The sequence below is a fragment of the Oncorhynchus clarkii genome, chromosome 2, assembly GCF_045791955.1.
Source record: "Oncorhynchus clarkii lewisi isolate Uvic-CL-2024 chromosome 2, UVic_Ocla_1.0, whole genome shotgun sequence".
Classification (NCBI taxonomy): Eukaryota; Metazoa; Chordata; class Actinopteri; order Salmoniformes; family Salmonidae; genus Oncorhynchus; species Oncorhynchus clarkii.
In genome coordinates this window covers 70,601,420-70,624,589 of record NC_092148.1, presented here as the reverse complement: position 1 = coordinate 70,624,589, position 23,170 = coordinate 70,601,420, and the positions used below count along the sequence as shown (strand labels likewise).

The 23,170-nt window shown below is 45.5% G+C and overlaps 2 protein-coding genes across 5 annotated transcripts in view; one reads left to right on the top strand and one right to left on the bottom strand.

The window, feature by feature from the left end:
* LOC139373070 (NLR family CARD domain-containing protein 3-like) overlaps positions 1-810 on the top strand; it is a 30,291-nt gene extending 29,481 nt beyond the window's left edge. For all 4 annotated transcript variants that reach the window (XR_011627533.1, XM_071113139.1, XM_071113159.1 and 1 more), the window contains exon 25: positions 412-810. Coding sequence is in view for 3 of the 4 variants with exons in the window: in XM_071113139.1 (XP_070969240.1) it covers positions 412-472 (61 nt within the window). In the remaining variant the exon portion in view is untranslated. The remainder of the gene's footprint in view (positions 1-411) is intronic.
* Positions 656-19,301, bottom strand: LOC139373089 (nuclear factor of activated T cells 5a). Its single transcript, XM_071113186.1, has 12 exons — positions 19,012-19,301; positions 15,583-15,711; positions 12,982-13,651; positions 8,777-8,960; positions 8,473-8,663; positions 8,188-8,360; positions 7,843-7,977; positions 7,649-7,701; positions 7,434-7,566; positions 7,137-7,318; positions 4,893-6,939; positions 656-4,762 (listed from the first exon to the last, which is right to left on the bottom strand). The coding sequence occupies exons 1-12, from the start codon at positions 19,079-19,081 to the stop codon at positions 4,365-4,367; spliced, it is 4,365 nt and encodes a 1,454-aa protein (XP_070969287.1). The 5' UTR covers positions 19,082-19,301; the 3' UTR covers positions 656-4,364.
* Positions 19,302-23,170: the final 3,869 nt, after the last annotated feature.

The window sequence follows — 23,170 nt, the reverse complement described above, 5'->3', positions numbered from 1 at the left end:
TGCTGGAGCCCATCTCCCGTTGTTGTAGTGTGAGGCAGTTTGATGTACAAGTACACCCCCCAGACAGGGCGTTAGGCTATTGCAGGGCCTTACCCCCAATTTATCTCCTTAATGCTGAGTGCCAAGCCTCCGATCTCACGGTGGACACGAACCAGCTGTTTACAACTACATAAAATCCTTAATGTATAAAACATAGCATTTTAAGATAAAAGGATTCAAGAACCCTCAACATGACATTTTCCTCCTACAAAATTATGAAATACGATATTTAAGTGTCAATTGGCTCAGTATGTTGGAAAAGGGTTGACTTTTTTGCAGTTAAGTTATTTTCAAATCACTCAACCCCCAAAAATATATTAACTAGCCTAGTAAAAAAGGTATGTCAAAGACCATTTCTTTTTCTCTCTGCAGAGTGACTGGCTTGGAAGTACGACCCAGGAGTGATCAAATGAACCTTCTGGAATCGACGTGACTGAAATCCCCTTGAGTTCAAATATACATTTCTGATGTATTGTGAAATGTTTAGTATACTTGTGCAGATACTTTGTTCAAATGTAGAACTATTAGGCCTACTTATGTCCCTACATCTTGTGTTTGAGTTCACTAAATTGAGTCCATTTTAATATCCAGCCACCATTGACCCAGAAGAAAACAGTTGAAGCAAAGACCTTCATCTTTATTTACTCATCATGTAGCAGCAGAATGAGAAATATACATCACAAAAATACATTTATGTATGACAAAACAGAGGGTAACTTCTGACGCATTGCCTGAATAGATACTGAAACTGATAAATGCTTATCACTTCTCCTTTTGATCTCATGTCAAGCTCTTCACAGCAACAGTAATACTGACAAGCACACACCAACAAGAGCTTTCTGCAACATCTAATCAGAACAATCACCTTTTTCCATCTCACAACTATGAATCTCAACAGTCCTGAAATTAGGATAGAAACAAACATGTATAGTTTGTGTTAAGCTGCACAGCAGTTCAAGAGTGAAGGTGATCACATTTGTAGTATTGCAACCAGGGATGGATGACATTAAATCACACTGCATTGGTTAAGGTGGTCATGGAACTAAAAGCAGATCACTGACACTAGACTGAAGAATGACAAGTCAGAGTTCATCTAGACATAGAACATTAGACAAGGGAGATGTGCAGTCTTGACTCACGACACAAAGGGAATCTGGTAAACATACTACACTGATGGTTTTTCAAGGCACACAGAACTTCACAACTGATCCCCCCTATCTCACATTTCAACATGGATATTCATATTCACATGAGATGACAACTGATTTGTGGATGGAGACCATGTGTGTGCTATTTTTCAGCTAGTATTTTCAGATGAATGTGATGAATTCAAACAGTTAAGCAATAGATACATCGAAGTGAGTGTGACAGTAGGTCTTGGAACATGAAACCAGACATTAGAACCACAAAATAATGTATTTCCACACGTCCAACATACCAAAGGGTCAATATTAGGATACCTCAAATATTTTCTCTAAAAACAGAATTGGTCCGGTACTAACAGATTTCTGAGGTAAAGCTACATTCATCACAGAGCGGAGATACTCAAGAGGTTGGCTTCATCTAGTTGTATGGCATTACTATGCCACATTATGTGCTCTTGAAAATCCCCCATTGAAATAGAATGGAGGCTTGAACATCAGTATTTAGAGATGTGATCATCTGTTGTGTTTAGGACAAACTGACATTTTGGATAGGTGAAACCAAAATAGTATACATTATCTGTGAGAATAAATAACTTCTATGCTGGAACGGTGTCCATTTCAAAATGTATGATTAGCTTAGAATGAGTTTACTACTGTTGGCCCGTGTTCTACATGAAGACATCTGGTAGTATACACACCTAACTGTACACTGGAGTTTGTCCAACAGTTTAACAATGATATACTGTACATCAGAACATCATGTAATCTGACTCATGGGTGAAAACATCTGTATATGGAGTAGATACTTTCTCAGGACAGAATGAGAAAATATGAAATGTCAAATGCCTACATGAGCATATAGGGATCTGAGCAACAACTGAAAAGTTGTCATTCCATCTGTTTATGTCAATATGTCAAACAGACTACTGCTTATTGGATATGGAATAGCAGTATCACCTTTAATCTAAAGCAGGGTAGAGCAACATGGGTTCAAATGCATATTCATTTGCATGGAAATGACAGAAGAGGCAAAACTGTTGGGAGAGTACCTTACAAATGTAATTTTAAAATATTTGTACAAAAACACTTAATATCCATGAAAGCTGCATTATTTAAAATGAGTTTTAAAAAAAGAGTAAACAGAGTAAATGAGTTAACAAACATTAGGATGTTTTGAAAAGAACATTTGTTTTCAGTAAGTCCAGATACACACGCCTCACGCTGCCTGCTCACAGCCATCGCTATAGAAACACAAGACTGAACCACAAGATTAATATCAGTTCTGTTGATATGAGTAGAAAATATTAGTATAAACATCGCATTAGAAGTGTCCATCGCATCTGCACATAGCACCATAGATAACATAGATAACATGAGAATGGCTCTCTCCATGGCTGTGTTTAGATAGGCAGACCAATTGACATTTTTTTCACTAATTGGTCTTTTGACCAATCAGATCAGCACTGAAAAAGATCTGATGTCAAAAGACCAATTAGTGGAAAAAGATCAGAATTGAGTGGCCCGTCTAAACAGCCAAAGTAAGAGATTTTAAGCGCATGTTCCAATGCCCATTCAGGCATAGCATACCAATAGACTACTTTGGCTGTGGAAGTCCATAGGAAATGGTATGCTAGTGTGGATATTGGAACAGCCTTTGTGTTGCTGTGAGTCCCTAGTGACGTTGCATGGGAGAGGTACTGCATGTCTATTTCGCACAGCTCTGCCCTGAACACTGGCAGTACTAGTTCAACATCTGTCAGTACATGAACCAGAAACCAACTAAAAACTACAACCACACACAAGACAAGGTAAAACACAGTCTGTTAAATTACGCAGATTGTTACAGTACACAGTAAACTGTAGGCTACAGATAGCAATATGCTGTAAATCTTTTAGAAAAATGACACACCCACTCATGTATGTGTACACACAATGTATTGACTTAAATTATAAATGTTTTGTGGGGGTGTAGGCAGAGATATGCAAGCCTACGAACAGGAGCTAGTTACACAGACATCAAAACGAAGACTGTATACTCACTATGGGAAATCCGACTGAATTGACAGACAGACACTGGCTGGATCACTTGATATAAATAGGCTTCAGATGAATTCAACACTAAGACAAAAACATATTTAGAAAAATCTCAAAAAATATGGTGAAAATGTATAAATGCATGGACAATGTGTTAAAATGTATAAATGCATGGACAATGTGTTAAAATGTATAAATGCATGGACAATGTGTTAAAATGTATACTGTGACAAAAAGCATTACAAATGGTTATTTAAATGGAGGTCAACAAGTACATGTGCTCTAACCCCAGAGCCTCTGGATGGATATAAGGATTGGCTGGTCACACAAGACAGTTTATAAAGTGCTTAATGTTTATAACACCACACAACGCTTCACTTTCCCCAGTAGAAAGCATCCTTCCATTCACAATATACTGGAAATGCTTCCAAATCAAATTCTAAAATTCCCCCACAAACACAAGTTGCAGAACATACGCAAACTAAGCATTTACAATGGAGAAAGCCTGTGTGTACTAATACACAACTAAACGCAGACTATGGGAATTGCCAAAAGAAGAGATATGAGATATGTTGGACAGATACACTGACTGCTGTATGATCTGACTGAAGCTGTGCTGTACACAAGAACACAGCCTTCATCTGGCTGCCCTTCTCTTTCACTCTCTCGCTTTTAAATCTCACAATCTATCCACCATCTGTCTTTCTCTTTTGCTCCAGCTTTCTGTATCCCCCCCCATGTTAGGCCATCAATAACACAGTATGAAATAGAAGAACCACTGCATGTGAGACTGATGGATACAGAAGTTAATGTCCTCTGATCCAGCAAGAGGAGTAGTCACTCAACCAATCCATCATAACGCCGTCTGCCCGGCCGTCTGTCTATCAATGCATGTACAGACAATCATCAAAATATGAGCTAGGGGTACACAAGCACGTCTGATAAAATCTTTAAAATGTCTTAATTACTTCATGTTCTTAGGGGGTTCCTAGCATGGCCAGACATCTCTACCCCCATTCTCCATATCTGTGTTGCTTGGAGGGGTTGTATTGTAAGCAGCAGACACAACCTGGCCCAGTCTGCGGTTCAAAGAGTGGGCAGAAGTCACTAGAACCCCCATCAGTGTATCGGTGGTCCCAGTAAAGATCACTGCTCCTGTAGGCTCCCCAGCAGGTCCTCTATCTTCTCCATGTTCTGGGAGGCGTTCATGGGGGTCTGGAGGTTGGTCTGCATGGGGGTCTGGAGGTTGGTCTGCATGGGGGTCTGGAGGTTGGTCTGCATGGGGGTTGTTTCTATGGTAGTCTGTATGTTGGTCTGCATTGGGGTCTGTAGGTTGGCCTGCAAGGCATTTTCTAAGCTACTCATGGCGTTTTGTAGACCAGTCTGCATAGGTGTCTGAAGATTAGTCTGCATGGGTGTGGCAGTCTGGGCCATGTTTGGGTCCATGAGAGGCTGGATGTGGCTGGCCTGCAAAGGGTTGTGGTTCTGGGGCTGGCTCTGGGCAGACATTGTAGAACCAGAGGACGTCATCAGCTGGGAGGAATCTGAGGAGAAAGAAGGATGTCACACAAAGACTTAAAATGTATCAATTGGGGTATTATATATCAAGTAAGTAAATATTCCTCTACTATTGTCCATGCGGAGTACTGATCCTGTCAGGTAAAGCAGTCTCACCGTTCTGGAGGCCAAACACAAACAGGTTGGGTTGTACTCCTGGCTGGCCAACGTTCCCGCTCACTCCCGTCTGGAACAGCTGCTCTGGGGGTCTCTTACCAGGGGAGGATGTGGTACTTTGCAGTCCCACAACCCCCAGCCCACTCTGCATTACAAAGATAGTTTCCCCTGCTGCAGCCTGGTTTCCTAGTTCCTGTGTAGCCATGCTGCCCTGCAGACCAGAAAGAGAACCCTGTGGCAGGAACAGCTCCACCTGCTGGCTGGGAGGGCCATTAACTGAGCTGGAGCCCACCTGCATAGGTTGCTGCCCCTGGAACAGACCCTGCGGAGGGGTATTTCTGGAGGCAGGGGTCCCCCCTACAGAGGAGCTCTGGTCCTGGAATAACATGGGCTCCACTGGGTCCGTCTGGGCTACCTCAACCCTGACCCCCACCATGGTGGGCTGGGAGAACAAGAGGGAAGCAGGGGTGTCCTGGGGGCAAGGGGTGCTGTTGTTGCCCATGGAGGGGCCCTGGGACTGGGTACTAAAGAGGAGGGCTGGGGGCAGAGCCTGGGGTTTGAGGGAGGCGGTGCAGAGGAGGAGGCCGGTGGGCTGGGGCTGAGGGTGCTGGCTGGGGGGCAGAGTGCTAGTCTGGAACAAGGAGCTCTGCTGAGCCATGGGAATCTGCTGGGTTTGCTGTAGTTGTGTCTGCTGAAGGGACTGTTGATGGTCCATGGGGGTGCTCTGCTGCTGCTGGGCCTGGAACATTGACATTGTCTGGGGCTCACAGGCTGATGTCTCCATGGAGGACAGGAACGCTAGCTGCTGTTGACTACCCTGGTTAGAGAGGGTGTTGGGAGAAAGGAACAGTGTGGACCCTGTGGCCTGCTGCTCCTGACTGAGGCTACCACTGGTCAGCACAGTCAGAGTGTTCTGCAGCAGGGCTGCCTGGTGCTGGGGGCTGGAGGTCTCTGACAGAGGCCTGGGGGACTGGAAGAGCTGCTGGGGAGGAGAGGAGTGGGATGGGGGCTCCTGGGGGAAGCTGGAGGTCTGGATGGTGAGCAGCTCCCCAGCCTGCTGGAGGAGAGACACAGGCTGCTGCTGGGGCTGAGATGAGGAGTGGATCTGGGGCTGGAGGAACTCAGTCTGGAGCTGCTGTTGTAACTGTTGCTGATGTAGCTGGTGCTGTTGCAGGTTGCCTAGTGCTTGGTTTTGATGTTGTAGGTTGTCCAGTACTTGTTGCTGCTGCTGAAGTTGTTGATGATCATGTAGCTGTATGTTGCCAAGTACCTGCTGCTGCTGTTGAAACTGTTGATGTTGTTGTAGGTTACCCAGTATCTGTTGCTGCAGTTGTTGATCCTGTGGCTGTAATAATAATTGCTGTTGTAGCTGTATGTTGCCAAGGACTTGCTGTTGATGTAACTGCTGCTGCTGTTGATGCATGTTGCCAAGGATCTGCTGTTGTTGCTGTTGTATCTGTAGGTGTTGTGTGGCCAGAGAGCCCTCAGCTCCCCCCAGTCTCAGGCTGTTCATGGTGTCCTGTACGTGTTGCTGCAGTGAGTCAGTGGAGGGTGTGGGGCTGTACAACACTGAGTTGAGCTGCTGTTGAGCCACTGCTGCCTCCATAACCTGTTGTACCAGGTCGCTTCCCCCTGCCTGGAGCTCCCTTACTGCCCTCTCCAGCTGTGCCACCCCGTCCTGGGGGAACAGGGGGAGCTGGGACTGGGGTGCCATCTGGGACATGCCCACTACCACCACCTCACTGCTGGGGTTGGAGGAATCTTGAGGCAGGCTCTCCTGGGGGTCCCGGAGAAACTGCTGGGGTACCTCTGGGGGGACAGGGGGGAGGGTGGTGTTGTCGCTGGAGACAGGGAAGGAGGTGGTGGGGGCGATGTCCTGCTTCTGGATGGTGCAGAGGGGCTCCAGGGAGGGGAAGACTTGGGACTGGGGGAAGTCAACCTCCCCAGGCTGGAGAGGCATGGGGCTGGGGAAGGACTCAGTGCTAGGCGGGGTGCTGGAGCTCAGCTCCAGGGTTTGCTGGACCGAGACGAGGGTGTCAGATGACGGCTAAAGGAAGGAGACAAAAAGAGAGGAATTAAATATTTCCTAGAATCTACACACTTCCCTACAATTTGCCCAAAGACTCTGGATCCCGATGTCTTCTTTTATTGATACAACTGAAGAGTGACGTCCCAGCCAAACCACCTGATCTAAATGTACAATCAAGGATCCTGGGATAAACATAACTGGTATATTTCTCCTACCTTGAAGAGTGCTGTGGATGGAGTATTGCTGGAGACCTCCATAGGGGTGACCTCCTGTCGTTTGACCAGTTCACCAGCAGACTGGGCAGGGTCAGAGGCCAGAGACTTGATCTGGTCCTGGAAGGTGCAGGCCTTAGCCAGAGAAGACCCCTCTGTCTTCACAGACATGTCCAGGGAGTGCTCTGGTGTGGGACAGAACAAAAAAGCAGGTTGACCAAGAGAGAGAAACACACGCCTTGTATACCATAGAGGGAGCCTTAGTGAACCCTTCATCACTCCTTTCTTAGCAGGGCACACCTGAGTCTGGGGTATATGTGAAGGGCTGTACGTCATGTGACCTCCCGGCATTGGTCATGATGTAGACGCCCACAGAGACAGGAGAGGAGACAGACAGGTTGTGGTAGGGAGGAACCTTCACTATCACATGATTCTAGAGGAAACAACATCATCATTAGGACAAAGTCAGCTCATGATCCATATGCATCTCTCATGCAATGATATCAATGGGCTACCTGATGGAACAGCTCCATGTCAATCTCTGCCTCGGCCTGCCACAAGTTATCATCTGGAAACGAATCAATGTTTTATCAATATATAGAGAGATTTTTAAAGCCACTCAATGAGGAGACATCACAGAAAGGGATATGAGGAAAGGGAAAAGAGGACAGGAAAGAAAGGAAGAAGACAGGCAGGTTAGTGCTGGCACCTGCTGGGTTCTCCTGGAATATGACCTTGGTTCCTTTGAGGAAGTTCTTCCCTATGATGAAGAGCTCCTCTCCTCCTCTCACTGAACAGCTGTGGAGACTCTTCTTCAGGATCTCTGGCACCCCCGCTGGCTGGGCTGGGGAAGGACACAGCAGAGTATGAATAATTGCGGTCCACAAAATCCTACTATTGGAGCTACGTGTTGTTCCAGCTTTTGTTCCAGCCCGACATGAACGCACTGCATTGAATGAACATCAAACAAGCACATATACATCTAAATTTACTTTAAAGTCTGGATACCCAGTAGTTATTTGTGTTTGTATGAATACGGTGGTAGTTGACTCACTGCAGAGGATGGGTGAGGAGGTGGTCTGCAGGGTAAGGACAGACCCATCAGCATGCGGGATGTTGACTCTAAAGGCCAGCCTGGCCCGGGTGCTCTTCTTCTTGGACCCGGCAACCCCAATACGAGCCTCCACGTCCGCGTTACGCAGCTTCAGGATCCCCACACAGTCAACCCTGTCAAGATTCAATGTTACAAAATGTTCAGATGGTGAAACAAACACACAGTAACACGCTGATATTTCAACAACGCATCAATTTTCATTAACTCAATTAATGAGTCCCTTACGCCAGTGACATGGCGTTGCTGGGCTCCAGGGGGACCTCTATGACAGTGGTTCCCTCGATGTCCACTTCTTTGCAGGCTTTGGTATTTCGGCCTGTCACCCTGCAGGCCTGGTAGAACCCATGAGGCTTCACTCTGCCTGTGTCACTGGCCACAAACACCTGCAGCACCACCGGCTCACTGACACCCTCCAACTGGAGAGAGAAGTTGGTGAGTAGAGTTGAGAGTGCAACACAGCTTAACAGACAAATCAACCTAATGACTAATATGGTTTATTTAAAATGGTTGGAAAAAGAAAGCGTCTCACCTTGACTGTGGGGAAGCCCTGTTGGGTGCGGTCTTTGACAGAGCCGCGGCTGCCCTCGGTCAGGTAGCGTGCCCGGTGCTGGGTCTCTGGCTGCAACAGGATCTTCAGCTCCTTACCCTCACTCTTCTGGGGGTACTGACCTGACAGAAGACATCCCTTCAGCAGGCACCCAGCCTCCAGAGAACTGGAGAACACGCAACACAAATAAATTAATTAAGCCCTAATCTATGGATTTCACATGACTGGGAACATAGATATATCTGTTGGTCACAGATAAGTAGGGGCGTGGATCCAAAAACACGTCTGTATCTGGTGTGACCACCATTTGTCTCATGCAGCGCGACATCTCCTTCGGAATAGAGTTGATCAGGCTGTTGATTGTAGCCTTTGGAATGTTATCCCACTCTTCTAATGGAGCCGTGCATTATCATGCTGAAACATGGTGATGGAGGTATCTCTGTGCATTCAAATTGCCATCAATAAAATGCAATTATTTTGGTTGTCCGTAACTTATGCCTGCCCAAACCATAACCCCACCACGGGGCTCACCCACACGACACAATACACTGTCTGCCATCTGCCCGGTACAGTTGAAACCGTGATTTATCTGTGAAGAGCAAACTTCTCCAGCGTGCCAGTAGCCACCGAAGGTGAGCACTTGCCCACTGAAGTCGGTTACGATACCGAACTGCAGTCAGGTCAAGACCCTGGTGAGGACGACGAGCACTCAAATGAGCTTCCCTGAGATGGTTTGACAGTTTGTGCAAACCCACAGTTACATCAGCTCTACGGGTGGCTGGTCTCAGACGATCCCGCAGGTGAAGATGCCGGATGTGGAGGTCCTGGGCTGGTGTGGTTACATATGGTCTGCGATTGTGAAGCTGGATAGACATACTGTCAAATTCTCTAAAATGATGTTGGAGGCCACTTATGGTAGAGTAATTAACATAAAATGATCTGGCAACAGCTCTGGTGGACATTCCTGCAGTCAGCATACCAATTTTTGAGACAACTGTGTCAAGACAAAACATAACATTTTAGAGTGGCCTTTTATTCTCCCCAGCACAAGGTGCACCTGTGTAATGATCATGCTGTTTAATCAGCTTATTGACACTGTCAGGTGGATGGATTATCTTGGCAAAGGAGAAATGCTCACGAACAGGGGTGTAAACAAAACATTTTTTGAGAAACACGCTTTTTGTGCATATGGAACATTTCTGGGATCAGCTTTTTTATTTTTTCATGGGACCAACACGTTACATGTTGCATTTATATTTTTGTTCAGTCCAAAATAAAAAAAGATGTGCCCCTTTTTTCTCCCCAATTGGTAGTTACAGTCTTGTCCCATTGCTGAAACTACCGTACGGACTCGGGAGAGGCGAAGGTCGAGAGCCGTCTGTCCTCCCAAACACAACCCAGGAGTCGCTAGAGCGCGATGGGACAAGGACATCCCTGACGGGATTCTGGGGATGAGCATGTGCATCTTCAATATGTACCCATTGTCCCTCTTTAGTGCATTTAACAATATGTCACAAGTAAAGCGAGTTGGGTAGCGAGTTGACACAATTCCAAGACTGGTACACACCTCCAGGCTGGGTAAGGGCTATTTGACCAAGAAGGAGAGTGATGGAGTGCTGCATCAGATGACCTGGCCTCCACAATCACCCGACCTCAACCCAATTGAGATGAGTTAGACCGCAGAGTGAAGGACAAGCAGCCAACAAGTGCTCAGCACGTGGGACCTCCTTCAAGATCATGGGAAAAGCATTCCAGGTGAAGCTGGTTGAAAGAATGCCAAGACTGTGCAAAGCTGTCATCAAGGCAAAAGGTGGCTTCTTTGCCTTGATGACAGCTTTGTTTTACACTTTTTTTGGTTACTACATGATTCCAAATGTGTTTTCATAGTTGATGTCTATTATTCTCCAATGTACAAAATAGTACAATTAAAGAAAAACCATGGAATGAGTAGGTGTATTCAAACTTGACTGATACTATACATCTATATAAACTCAGCAAAAAAATAAAACATCCTCTCACTGTCAACTGTGTTCATTTTCAGCAAACTTAACGTGTACATATTTGTATGGAAATAACATATAACAGACATAAACTGAACAAGTTCCATCAAATTTTATTCGTCACATCCCCCGAATGAATACAACAGGTGTAGACTTACAGTGAAATGCTTACAAGCCCCTAACCGACAATGCAGTAGCAAAAACTGCACTGTCCATTAGTTGAGGTAGTATGTACATGTAGGTAGAGTTAATTGAAGTGACTTTGCATAGATGACAACAGAGTGGCAGTGGTGTGGAGAGGGGAAGGGGGCAATGTGAACAGTCTGGGTAGCCATTTGATTAGATGTTCAGGAGTCTTATGGCTTGGACGCCGTTTAGAAGCCTCTTGGACCAAGACCTTGCGCTCCGGTACCACTTGCCGTGTGGAAGCAGAGAGAACAGTCTATGACTAGGGTGGCTGGAGTCTTTGACAATTTTCAGGGCCTTCCTCTGACACCACCTGGTATAGAGGTCCTGGATGGCAGGAAGCTTGGCCCCAGTGATGTACTGGGCCATTCGCACTACCCTCTGTAGTGCCTTACGGTCGGAGGCTAAGCAGTTGCCATACCAGGCAGTGATGCAACCAGTCAGAATACTCTCGATGGAGCAGCTGTAAAAACCTTTTGGGGGTCTGAGGACCCATGCCAAATCTTTTCAGTCTCCTGAGGGGGAATAGGTTTTGTCGTGCCCGCTTCATGTCTGTCATGGTGTGCTTGGACCATGTTAGTTTGTTGGTGATGTGGACACCAAGGAACTTGAAGCTCTCAACCTGCAACACTGCAGCCCTGTCGATGAGAATGGGGGCATGCTCGGTCCTCTTTTCCCTGTCGTCCACAATCATCTCCTTTGTCTTGACCTCCTCCCTGTAGGCTGTCTCGTTGTTGTTGGTGATCAGGCCAACTACCACTGTTGTCTCATCGGCAAATGTAATGATGGTGTTCGAGTCGTGCCTGGCCGTGCTGGAGGGGCATGTCAGGATGAGCCTGCAGGAAGGGTACCACATGAGGGAGGAAGATGTCTTCCCTGTAACGCACAGCGTTGAGATTGCCTGCAATGACAACAAGCTCAGTCCAATGATGCTGTGACACACCGCCCCAGACCATGACGGACCCTCCACCTCCAAATCGATCCCGCTCAAGAGTACAGGCCTCTGTGTAACGCTCATTCCTTCGACGATAAACGCAAATCCGACCATCACCCCTGGTGAGACAAAACCGCGACTCGTCAGTGAAGAGCACTTTTTTGCCAGTCCTGTCTGGTCCAGCGACGGTGGGTTTGTGCTCATTGGTCGAAATTGTTGCCAGTGATGTCTGCTGAGGACCTGCCTTACAACAGGCCTACAAGGCCTCAGTCCAGCCTCTCTCAGCCTATTGCGGACAGTCTGAGCACTGGATGGAGGGATTGTGCATTCCTGGTGAAACTCGGGCAGTTGTCGTTGCCATCCTGTACCTGTCCCGCAGGTGTGATGTTCGGCTGTACCAATCCTGTGCAGGTGTTGTTACACGTGGTCTGCGACTGCGAGGACGATCAGCTGTTTGTCCCGTCTCCCTGTCTTAGGCGTCTCACAGTACGAACATTGCAATTTATTGCCCTGGACACATCTGCAGTCCTCACGCCTCCTTGCAGCATGCCCAAGGCACGTTCACACAGATCAGCAGGGACCCTGTTTTTCAGTCAGTAGAAAGGCCTCTTTAGTGTCCTAAGTTTTCATAACTGTGACCATAATTGCCTACCGTCTGTAAGCTGTTAGTATCTTAATGACCGTTTCACAGGTGCATGTTCATTAATTGTTTATGGTTCATTGAACAAGCATGGGAAACAGTGTTTAAACCCTTTACAATGAAGATCTGTGAAGTTATTTGGATTTTAATTAATTACCTTGAGACAGGGTACTGAAAAGGGGACGTTTCTTTTTTTGCTGAGAGATAGGTGCGCACACACACACACACACTGCACATGTACTGTACAGTACAGTTTGGGTTCACTGTGATACACACACCTTGTTTTCTTGTGTATTGTATTAAACTGAAACATGTTCTTATATTTGTTTGTAAGTATCTATTTTTAATAAACTATGCTTGATTGATATGTATCAAGTCTGGTAAGACTTCTGCCGTTGTATTGGGACTAGCATTCTATTCAACCTACCTGGGCTTGGGACTGGCCTTGTCTGGTCCCAGCTGAGACAGAACAAAGTGTGGGGCCTTGGCACTGTCTGCATCAAACACGTCCATGCTGTCCTCTGGGGGTGCAGGCTTGGGCCCGGGCCGCTGGCGGGGGGTGCGTTTACGGGATTTGCGGGGGACCTCTGTGTTGTCGTTGTAGGAGCTGGAGCTGATCAGGCTGAAGTTGGAGGCTGAGTCGTCGGCCCAGATGCTGCTGCTGTGTTCCGAGTCTGGCCCTGCTGGCCCAGATGGGGATGGATCCTCCTGGCAGGACATATTGCTGTCATCAAATAGGTCCTCTGGAGGGGGAGAGATGCTCAGCACTGGCCTCCGCTTAGAGGGGGTGTTCTGGGGCTGCTGCTGGGCTCCCACCCCCCCTGCTCCTGGGTCTCCTCCTCCTGTTCCAGAGCTGGTCCCACTGCAGCATCCACCTCCAAGGGTAGACAGAGCTCCCTCTACCCCCTGCATCTCTGAAACCACTGGGTCTCCGGAACCCTCTCTAGGGGCACTGCTGGGATGGTGGAGGAGGGGGGGCTGGGGCTGTTCCATGGCTGAGGTAGAGGGGGCTGTGCTGGGTCTGGGGCCAGTGGTGCAGGGGTCTCCCATGTCTTGAGAGGAGGATGAAGAAGGGCTGGAAGTGGAGGAGGTGGCATCTGGAGTGTGGAAGATGGCATTGTTAATACAGATGTCAATATAAGGCAGGCTAGCAGTCCCATTCAAACAGCTTAATTTGGCCATGATTTATCTAGAAATGTCCTTCTTCCCAACTCTAAATTCATTTGAGGATGTTTTGTGTGTGGCTACATTCCCTCACTGTGCATGCCAGAGCTCTCTGGTGTTGATCAAATTTTCTGAAGTTAAAGTTGAGAATGGTACAAATAGGCCCCATGTTTCCCCCATTGGAATGTTTAATTCCTACTACAACCTGCTCTTTAAAAATCAACATGACAAAACTGACATGCTTTGTTTACAAAAAACTAAAGCAAGCTTCTAAAATTGTTACATACACATTGCCAGAAACAAAAAACAGCTAAATCTGGTCAGTAAGACTTTCCTCTTAACAGACAAATTTGCAAACTAAAGATGCGGTGCCAAATTAAATGTAGAGTGAGGCTAGAGCAGTTTGTGCATACAGTCTTAGGCCTATACAATGGTCTGAACATGCCAATTGGAGGATTGGGCTTGGACTGAGCGTAACCATGGCAACAGAATAAACAAGGCTCTGACCTATGGAGCAGTGACCTGCAGGCCATTTTATATGCAGCCACCCCCTGCCTCAGAGGGAGGAAACTTCCTGCAATACAAATGAGACAGCCAATGAGCAACAAGAGCTGATCAGTCATGACTGAAATTCCTGGCAATCCGCAAATGAAATCAATGAAATACTGTTGTGAGGATATAACTTTTTAAGTTGTCTCTTCATAGATTTGTCGTGCTTCAGTACAGCTGTGGCAGATATGTTTGGTGTGAAAAGCTAGTGCGATGACTGGTCCCAAGCTAGACTTGGAAAACTGAGCTTGAGGTAGAAGATGCCTGTAACCACATATCTAGGATCAGATTACCCTAGCCTGGCACATGTATGGCATGACAAGGAGAGTCAGAGGAGTTGGCTAAAACACATATAGATCTGGGACAGGCTACCCTACACCCCAATCCTAACAGTAACCAATAAGGGGGTTAAGAATATATCGGAGCCTGTATCAGTGGTTAGGGTCAACTTATACCTACTTCTGGTTTACTGTGCACAATGACAGCAGCCACAAGACTACCAAGTTCAGTCAGCTTCCTGTGATAAAAGGAAGTGGTCTACTAGTCTTGGGTATGAGTACTCTGCCATTTTCACGTTCTGTTTTAATACCCCATTCACTGAGGTGACACTACCACATATCATTTTGTTCTAATCTAGGCCTAATACAAGATCTCTTGAGATATTTCTTTATGCTCGTCATCTTATCTTCTTCACAGAAAGGCTATACCAGACAGGCATGCTAATTCAGAAGTGCTAAAAGGACAAGATTGCTAATTAGTCAGCCTTGCTAATTATAACCAGCTGTTTTCACCTCTTCCCACCATCTGAGAATAAAAAGTAACAATAGAAACTGGCAGTAAATACAGTCTCGAGTGATGGGTTTGATTCATTTACATCTCCCTATGTAAGAGAGATGAAAACATAGAACAATCAAATGAATGAAAACAAAACAGAATTATATTTTGATTATAGACACTAGAGCGACAGATTACAGGCAACAGTAGTCTAAAGCCTAACATGACTTTAGGAATATATAGACCAAGGTCATGCTCATTCAATTTTTATTTAAACTATATTTATTCCCACTCTCTCACACCTGTCCTGTCTACAGGAACCACGGCCTGCATTTGCCCTACAGAGGTGAAGACTCAATTTCCCACAACAGAGCACCACTAGCACCCACCACTAGGCACTCAGCAGGAAGGGTGGAGAGTTGTTCCCTAGACACTGATCTAAGGTCAGCCTAATGTTCTGCCTACTAATGATCTAGGTGAGGTTATGAGGAGAGTAATCTGATCCTAGGTGAGGCTGGTGGGTTGAGAGTGAGGGGCTTACCTGAGGCCAGGGATGCAGAAGGGGGCGGACCGGCCTCTCCCCCACTCTTCTGGCTCATGGTGGGTGTGTCTGTCTTGGAGGAGGACGGCTGCAGCTGGAGCTCCTTAGGGAGGAGGTCATACACAGACTCTGGTGAGGAAGAGGAGGATGAGGAGAGAAATCAGGGGGTTTAAAAGTGCACCAAACACCACCACTAAGAGTGAGAGGTCGCCTGGTTGCTAAGAAACATAGCTCATCGACATCCTGACACAGATATATCTACTGTGGATATGCAGCGTATCCATCCAGCATATGTAGCCTAGCAAGCAGTCATCTGATCTGCCTGTAATAAGTCAACCCCAGCAGCATAGTGACCAAACCAAAAGGCTTAGGCTAGTCCTACCTTAACCAAGAATTCTCAACTCCACCTTTCTCGATGGAGATGAGTCCCGAGGCGATGAGTTTCGGCAGAGTGTAGCCTACCCCCGACTACATTGAATCGGTATCAGTCGATACTGTCGATATCCATAGGTACAAGTTACGCATGAAAGAATGGACATTTTTACAAGTACCGACGATACCTACTTGATGTGGTTGGAGGTAGACTACACTCCACCAAAACCCATTGCCCAGGCACTAAACTCATTGCCCAGGCACTAAACCCATTGCCTCGGCACTAAACCCATTCGCTCCCCCATACCACAGTATTTCTCTCCTTCTAGTTCTCCATACTAGGTGGGATCTGCTAATTTGCTATGGAAATTAGACATTTGCAAAAACCCCATAATGTTTGCATGAAACGAAAGAAATCAACAGAAAGATTGTGATTTGTACAGATTTTGATGTGGGGGGAAAAGCACAGCAATAGGCCTAGATTATAACAATTCTCTTTTATTAGCCTAGGCCTACAAGTCAGCCAAGTCTTGCATACTTCCCCTACTACAATCCGATTACCTCACCACATACTTATGCTGTCGGCTGGCTACACACTGCTCACATTACACTAGCTTTGAAGCTGTGCCAAGCCAACGGTCAGACTATTTTTTTCTCTCGCAGCTGGCCCTTTGCTTTGATGACACAGAAATGTGTTTATGTTACAACTGCCAGCCCACAAGCTGGGTGCCAAAAATCCACCAGTCTCTAGCAATGCCCAGTCTTCTAACATGCATATTTAACTCATAGGTAATCATGCATGCCAGACGTCACAGCTACAGCTTGGATGCAATATTTAGACACACGTCTGGTTCTATGAGATTAAAAGACAAAGATCCTACCCACTCTGCAGTCTGCACTCACTGCAAATATAAAGCCAGACATTGAAATACAATAGGCTGACTAGGTCATGGATAGCACAGCCTAGGTCTATTCACGGGCTGATTGTTTTTTGGGCGGATGGTCGGAAGATAATTACAAATAATTTGTAAACTGCAAATTGACCGCAAGAAGCCCAAACAGATATAATACGACAAAAACAATCATTTCAAACCTTGCTAACATTTGTATCCCATCACGTCTATTATGCGTGAGAATACTTGGGAACAGATTGCTAAATGAAAATCACTTTGAGCTGATTTCCTAGTGTTTTTACAGTCTCATGTCCAACAATGACAATAAATAATCATTTTTATATTATGTGCTCATTAAACTTGGGTGGTCAAATAAAACCAGCCTGGGCCAAAGTCGGCCCGTGGGCCGCCAGTTAGCCAATTACTGTCATATAAATAAGGTACACACTCCTCATCACATTCGACCGCAGCACCATATGGCTAGCTCATGTTAGCATGCCAGGGCCTTTAATATACTGCCGTATTAGTGTACAACACACAGGGTCTGGACAGATGTGTCTGAACCATTGTATCAGCAGGTAGGCTAGTCCATATACAGGGCATCTGTAGATTGTGGGGAAAGAGAGAGTTCAGAATTCAGAAGAAAGAAAAAAACATTGCGTTAGGCCTACATCAGAAAACAGAACTCAAAACACACAGTAGCATTCCTTCGCTGCAAGCCCCTAACTAGTCCTAGATGACTAGCCAATAAGGAATAAGACGAGAGGTTCAAAACCACTAGCAGACCTCATGCACCAAGACAGCAGTGTGTCTATAATTCTGTTTTTTATAAAGTTATGCCAAGGAGTTGACACCACTATCAACATATGCCAGTCTTATCTTCCACCTGTAGAAGGTATTTTGACTGGAACCCCCCAGGTTTTGATCACTTCCGGACACAGCTGGACTGGAGGAGGAGTGGGCTGAGCAGTGACAGAGGAAAAGGAAGCCTGTTCATAGCTGTTATCACAGGAGCAGCTTTGCATCAGTCATAACTCAGTCAGCACCCACCGCATCAACTGGCCAAGTAGCCTAATCAGAGATACAGCTAGACTTGGACATTAGATGTTTCTAAGAAACTGGTTTGTAGGTCAAGCTACACATTTATCTTACTACCTTACTATTATACCAATAATAAAATGCACTTCACTTTTGTTATTCAGACCGAAAGGGGTTACATTGTTTCAATACGGGGACTAGATGTTATTCAAACCAATAAGATTAGGTAAGTAGATAATATTGATAATATAGCTATCATGTTAAATATAATTCTGAATAGGGTGATTTCTGAACCTACCTTAAAACTCGTACTTAACTTTTGACAAGGCCTGCCAATTCGCTATTTACTGTAACATGTGACCAAACAATTGATTCCCATTCAAAATACTATTTCTCCTAACCTAAAGTCGCATTTTTCCTTTTGGGGACCTGCGACATTTCCCCTCTTGTCCGAATGTTCTTTGTTTAACTATCCTTGTGAGGACTTCTGGTACCCACATGGATAGTAAAACCAGAAACACACACACAGTTGTAAGCACACAACGAAAAGGGGGGCACTTTCACGCATTCCACACCAGGCAGATGACCTGGTTTTAACCTGTTACGCGCCTAAATGCTTGCCAACTGGTCTAGTCTGATTCTCGGTATTTGGTTTACCGGGCCATGGCAATGGAGCCTGGTGGCTAATGTAGCCAACTAGCTAAACCATCGTGACACATTAAACAATACATCGAGGAGACGTTTGTTACTATACAACGTGAACCTAACCTTAGAAAACGTTTAGATATCACGCCGCCCATAGTCATGGGACCGAACCACAACGAGTGCCCCGAGGGAAAACAATAACACAACACGCCTCCTGCTGCTAGCTAACGTTAGATGCTAGTTGGTCCCTATAGTTTGTCCATCTTGCACACATTAGCTAACTAGCTATCGCGCATCAGTTCTCTGGATACTTTAGCCAACGAACGGTACTAACGTTAGCTAGCTAACGTTATCTAGCTAGCCAACTAGCTAACGTTATCTAGCTAGCTATCTACCCGTTAATCACTCATAGTCCAAAAACAATTGGAAAACTGTTCAAATGCATTTATGCCACAAGGGATAACATTTATATAATTCTTACCTTTAGAGTAAAGGGATTTGGGGGAATTAAGGTCGAGATCGGAGCTGAGGGATATAAAATCAGAGGGCATCGCAGCGCTTCATCTTCACTTGGATCAGGACGAAGCCAGTCAGCCAACGAACATTAGCGGGCAATAAACCAACAAAATATGACTACAGTACAAACAATAAATATTGCATCTGGGTGAAATATACTGATAAGAAACAAAAGTTAAATGGACCCAGACAACCGTTAATTAGCGCGAACTATTCTGCTAGCAGCAGCACTGGCAATGACGTCACGTTTTTTTTATATCGTAATGAGGAAACCTTCAAAATAAAAGTCGGCACTTCAAAATCAAATCAAATTTTATTTGTCACGTACACATGGTTAGCAGATGTTAATGCGAGTGTAACGAAATGCTTGTAATAACCAACGAGTAATCTAACCTAAGAATTTCACAACAACTACCTTCTACACACAAGTGTAAAGGAATGAAGAATATGTACATAAAAATATATGAATGAGTGATGTTACAGAACGGCATAGGCAAGATGCAGTAGATGGTATCGGGTACAGTATATACATATGAGATGAGTAATGTATGGTATGTAAACATATAAAAATGGCATTGTTTAAAGTGGCTAGTGATACATGTATTACATCAAGATGGCAAGATGCAGTAGATAGTATATAGTATAGTATAGACATATGAGATGAGTAATGTAGGGTGTGTAAACATTATATGAAGTGGCATTGTTTAAAGTGGCCAGTGATACAATTTTCATAAATTTTTACATTATTAAAGTGGCTGGAGTTGTGTCAGTGTGTTGGCAGCAGCCACTCAATGTTAGTTGTGGCTGTTTAACAGTCTGATGGCCTTGAGATAGAAGCTGTTTTTCAGTCTCTCAGTCCCAGCTTTGATGCACCTGTACTGATCTCGCCTTCTGGATGATAGCGGGGTGAACAGGCAGTGGCTCTGGTGGTTGTTGTCCTTGATGATCTTTATGGCCTTCCTGTGACATCGGGTGGTGTAGGTGTCCTGGAGGGCGGGTAGTTTGCTCCCTGTGATGCGTTGTGCAGACCTCACTACCCTCTGGAGAGCCTTACGGTTGTGGGCGGAGCAGTTGCCGCAGTCGTGGGTGAACAGGGAGTACAGGAGAGGGCTCAGAACGCACTCTTGTGGGGCCCCAGTGTTGAGGATCAGTAGTCATTTAGCTCAGTTACCTTAGCTTTCTTGGGAACAGGAACAATGGTGGCCCTCTTGAAGCATGTGGGAACAGCAGACTGGGATAAGGATTGATTGAATATGTCTGTAAACACACCAACCAGCTGGTCTGTGCATGCTCTGAGGACGCGGCTGGGGATGCCGTCTGGGCCTGCAGCCTTGCGAGGGTTAATACGTTTAAATGTTTTACTCACGTCGGCTGCAGTGAAGGAGAGTGCAGGTTTTGGTAGCGGGCCGTGTCAGTGGCACTCTATTGTCCTCAAAGCGAGCAAAGAAGTTGTTTAACCTGTCTGGGAGCAGGACATCCTGGTCTGCGACGGGGCTGGTTTTCTTTTTGTAATCCGTGATTGACTGTAGACCCTGCCACATACCTCTTGTGTTTGAGCCGTTGAATTGCGACTCTACTTTGTCTCTATACTGACGCTTAGCTTGTTTGATTGCTTTGCGGAGGGAATAGCTCCACTGTTTGTATTGGTCATGTTTCCGTTCACCTTGCCCCGATTAAAAGCAGTGGTTCGCGCTTTCAGTTTCGCTCGAATGCTGCCATCAATCCACGGTTTCTGGTTTGGGAATCTTTTAATAGTTGCTGTGGGTACGACATCGCCGATGCACTTACTAATAAACTCGCTCACCGAATCAGCATATTTGTCAATGATGTTGTTTGACGCAATGTGGAACATATCCCAGTCCATGTGATCAAAGCAATCTTGAAGTGTGGAATCAGATTGGTCGGACAAGCGTTGGACAGACCTGAGCACAGGAGCTTCCTGTTTTAGTTTCCGTCTATAGGCTGGAAGCAACTAAATGTAGTCGTGGTCAGCTTTTCCGAAAGGAGGGCAGGGGAGGGCCTTATATGCGTCGCGAAAGTTAGAATAACAATGATCCAGGGTTTTACCAGCCCTGGTTGCACAATCGATAGCCTGATAGAATTTAGGGAGTCTTGTTTTCAGACTAGCCTTGTTAAAATCCCCAGCTACAATGAATGCAGCCTTAGGATATGTGGTTTCCAGTTTACATAGTCAAATTAAATTTGTTCAGGGCCATCGATGTGTCTGCTTGGGGGGGAATATATGCGGATGGATTATAATCGAAGAGAATTCCCTTGGTAGATAATTCCTCACATTTGATTGTGAGGAATTCTTAGTCAGGTGAACAGAAGGACTTGAGTTCCTGTATGTTGTTATGATCACACCACATCTCGTTAATCATAAGGCGTATCCCCCCGCCCCTCAAGATGCTTGTTTCTGTCAGCGTGATGCGTGAAGAAACCAGCTGGCTGTACCGATTCCGATAGCGTGTCTTGAGTGAGCCATGTTTCCATGAAGCAAAGAACGTTACAGTCTCTTATGTCTCTCTGGAATGCTACCCTTGCTCGGATTTCGTCTACCTTGTTGTCAAGAGACTGGACATTGGCGAGTAGTATGCTCGGGAGCGGTGCGCGATGTGCCCGTCTCCGGAGCCTGACCAGAAGACGGCTTCGTCTGCCCCTTTTACGGCGTCTTTGTTTTGGTTCGCCGGCTGAGATCCAATCCATTGTCCTGGGTGTTGGGCAAAACAGAGGATCCGCTTCGGGAAAGTCGTATTCCTGGTCGTAATGTTGGTGAGTTGACATTGCTCTTATATTCAGTAGTTCCTCTCGACTGTATGTAATAAAACCTAAGATTACCTGGGGTACCAATGAAAGAAATAACACGTAAAAAAACAAAAAACTGCCAAGTTCCCTAGGAACGCGAAGCGAGGCGGCCATCTCTGTCGGCGCCGGAAATTATAAGTGCAAGGTAAATAATCAAAGGATACAACATTTTAATAAATGTTGATTTTAATTGTGTTTATAAGGAATTTATCGAAAAGCATTATTTTAAGACCACTATTGAAAAATACAATGTTCAGACTGGAATGTTGACAATATTGGGCTTATAGTGAAACAACAATTGTTGTAAATGTAAAAGTGGGATTGGGAGTAGGGGTTTGTAGAATCTATAATATATATGGAGTCATTTCATGGGTAACCAAAAGTAGCAGGCATAAACGAAACGCCTGAAACTAGATCTCCTAGCCTACAACATACTGGTCTTGACGAGAAGACAAAAACTGTTGGGGGAGGTTCTCCGCTGCACTGTTCAACCAATCCAGTAAATGTGGAGGGGGAGTTAAGATGGAGTGTTGGTCCAAAAGCGAAAATAATGTCACAGACACTCTTTCCACTGTTTTGGGGACTGACCAAGGGTGAACATCTGCCCCCTCACATTGGCGATTTCAAGTTGAAGGCCGACCGCAGAACTGCAGGCATTGTTTCCAGAAAACAGGATCTCCCATTAACAGGATTTCCCATTATATTGAATGGGGAAATGGTGATCTTCTAGGTCAATATTTGTGGATAGTTATTGTTACGGATACAGGTATCCTGTGTGCATTTGTTTTCTCTCCTACTGCAGGTGGCAGTCATCAGTCGCCAATCATTCGTCAATCTGAAGACACACCTGCTCCTTTTCCCTTACCCAATCACATCCCCTTTCCCCTGGTTTAAAATAAACTCAATCAGTTGTCTCTGAAGCTATCTCTCTTTTGTTTTTGTGCCTACATGTCACATTTGTCCGTTATTATGTGAGTATGTATTGTTGTGGTGTATGACTGTTTGTTTGTTGTTGTGAAAAGGGGATACCTAGCCAAGTCGCTCATGGGCATACATTACCCGTAGGAAAACTTTGTCTAAATACCCTAGTTAGAACTGGGCGGACCACCCACTGTATTTTATTGGTTAGTTAGCTAGCTGTTCATGAAGCAGGCTAGACTAGCTTCTTTTTTATATTTCTTTCCTTGGGTCCAGCTCAGCCCCCAAAAGTGTTTGACAGTAGTTTTAGGTTGTCTGTTGTTATTAGTTCTCACTGTTCCTTTTCACTGTCATGATTTGCATGACATATGTTACGTGTCTCGTTTCCATCCCCCCTAGAC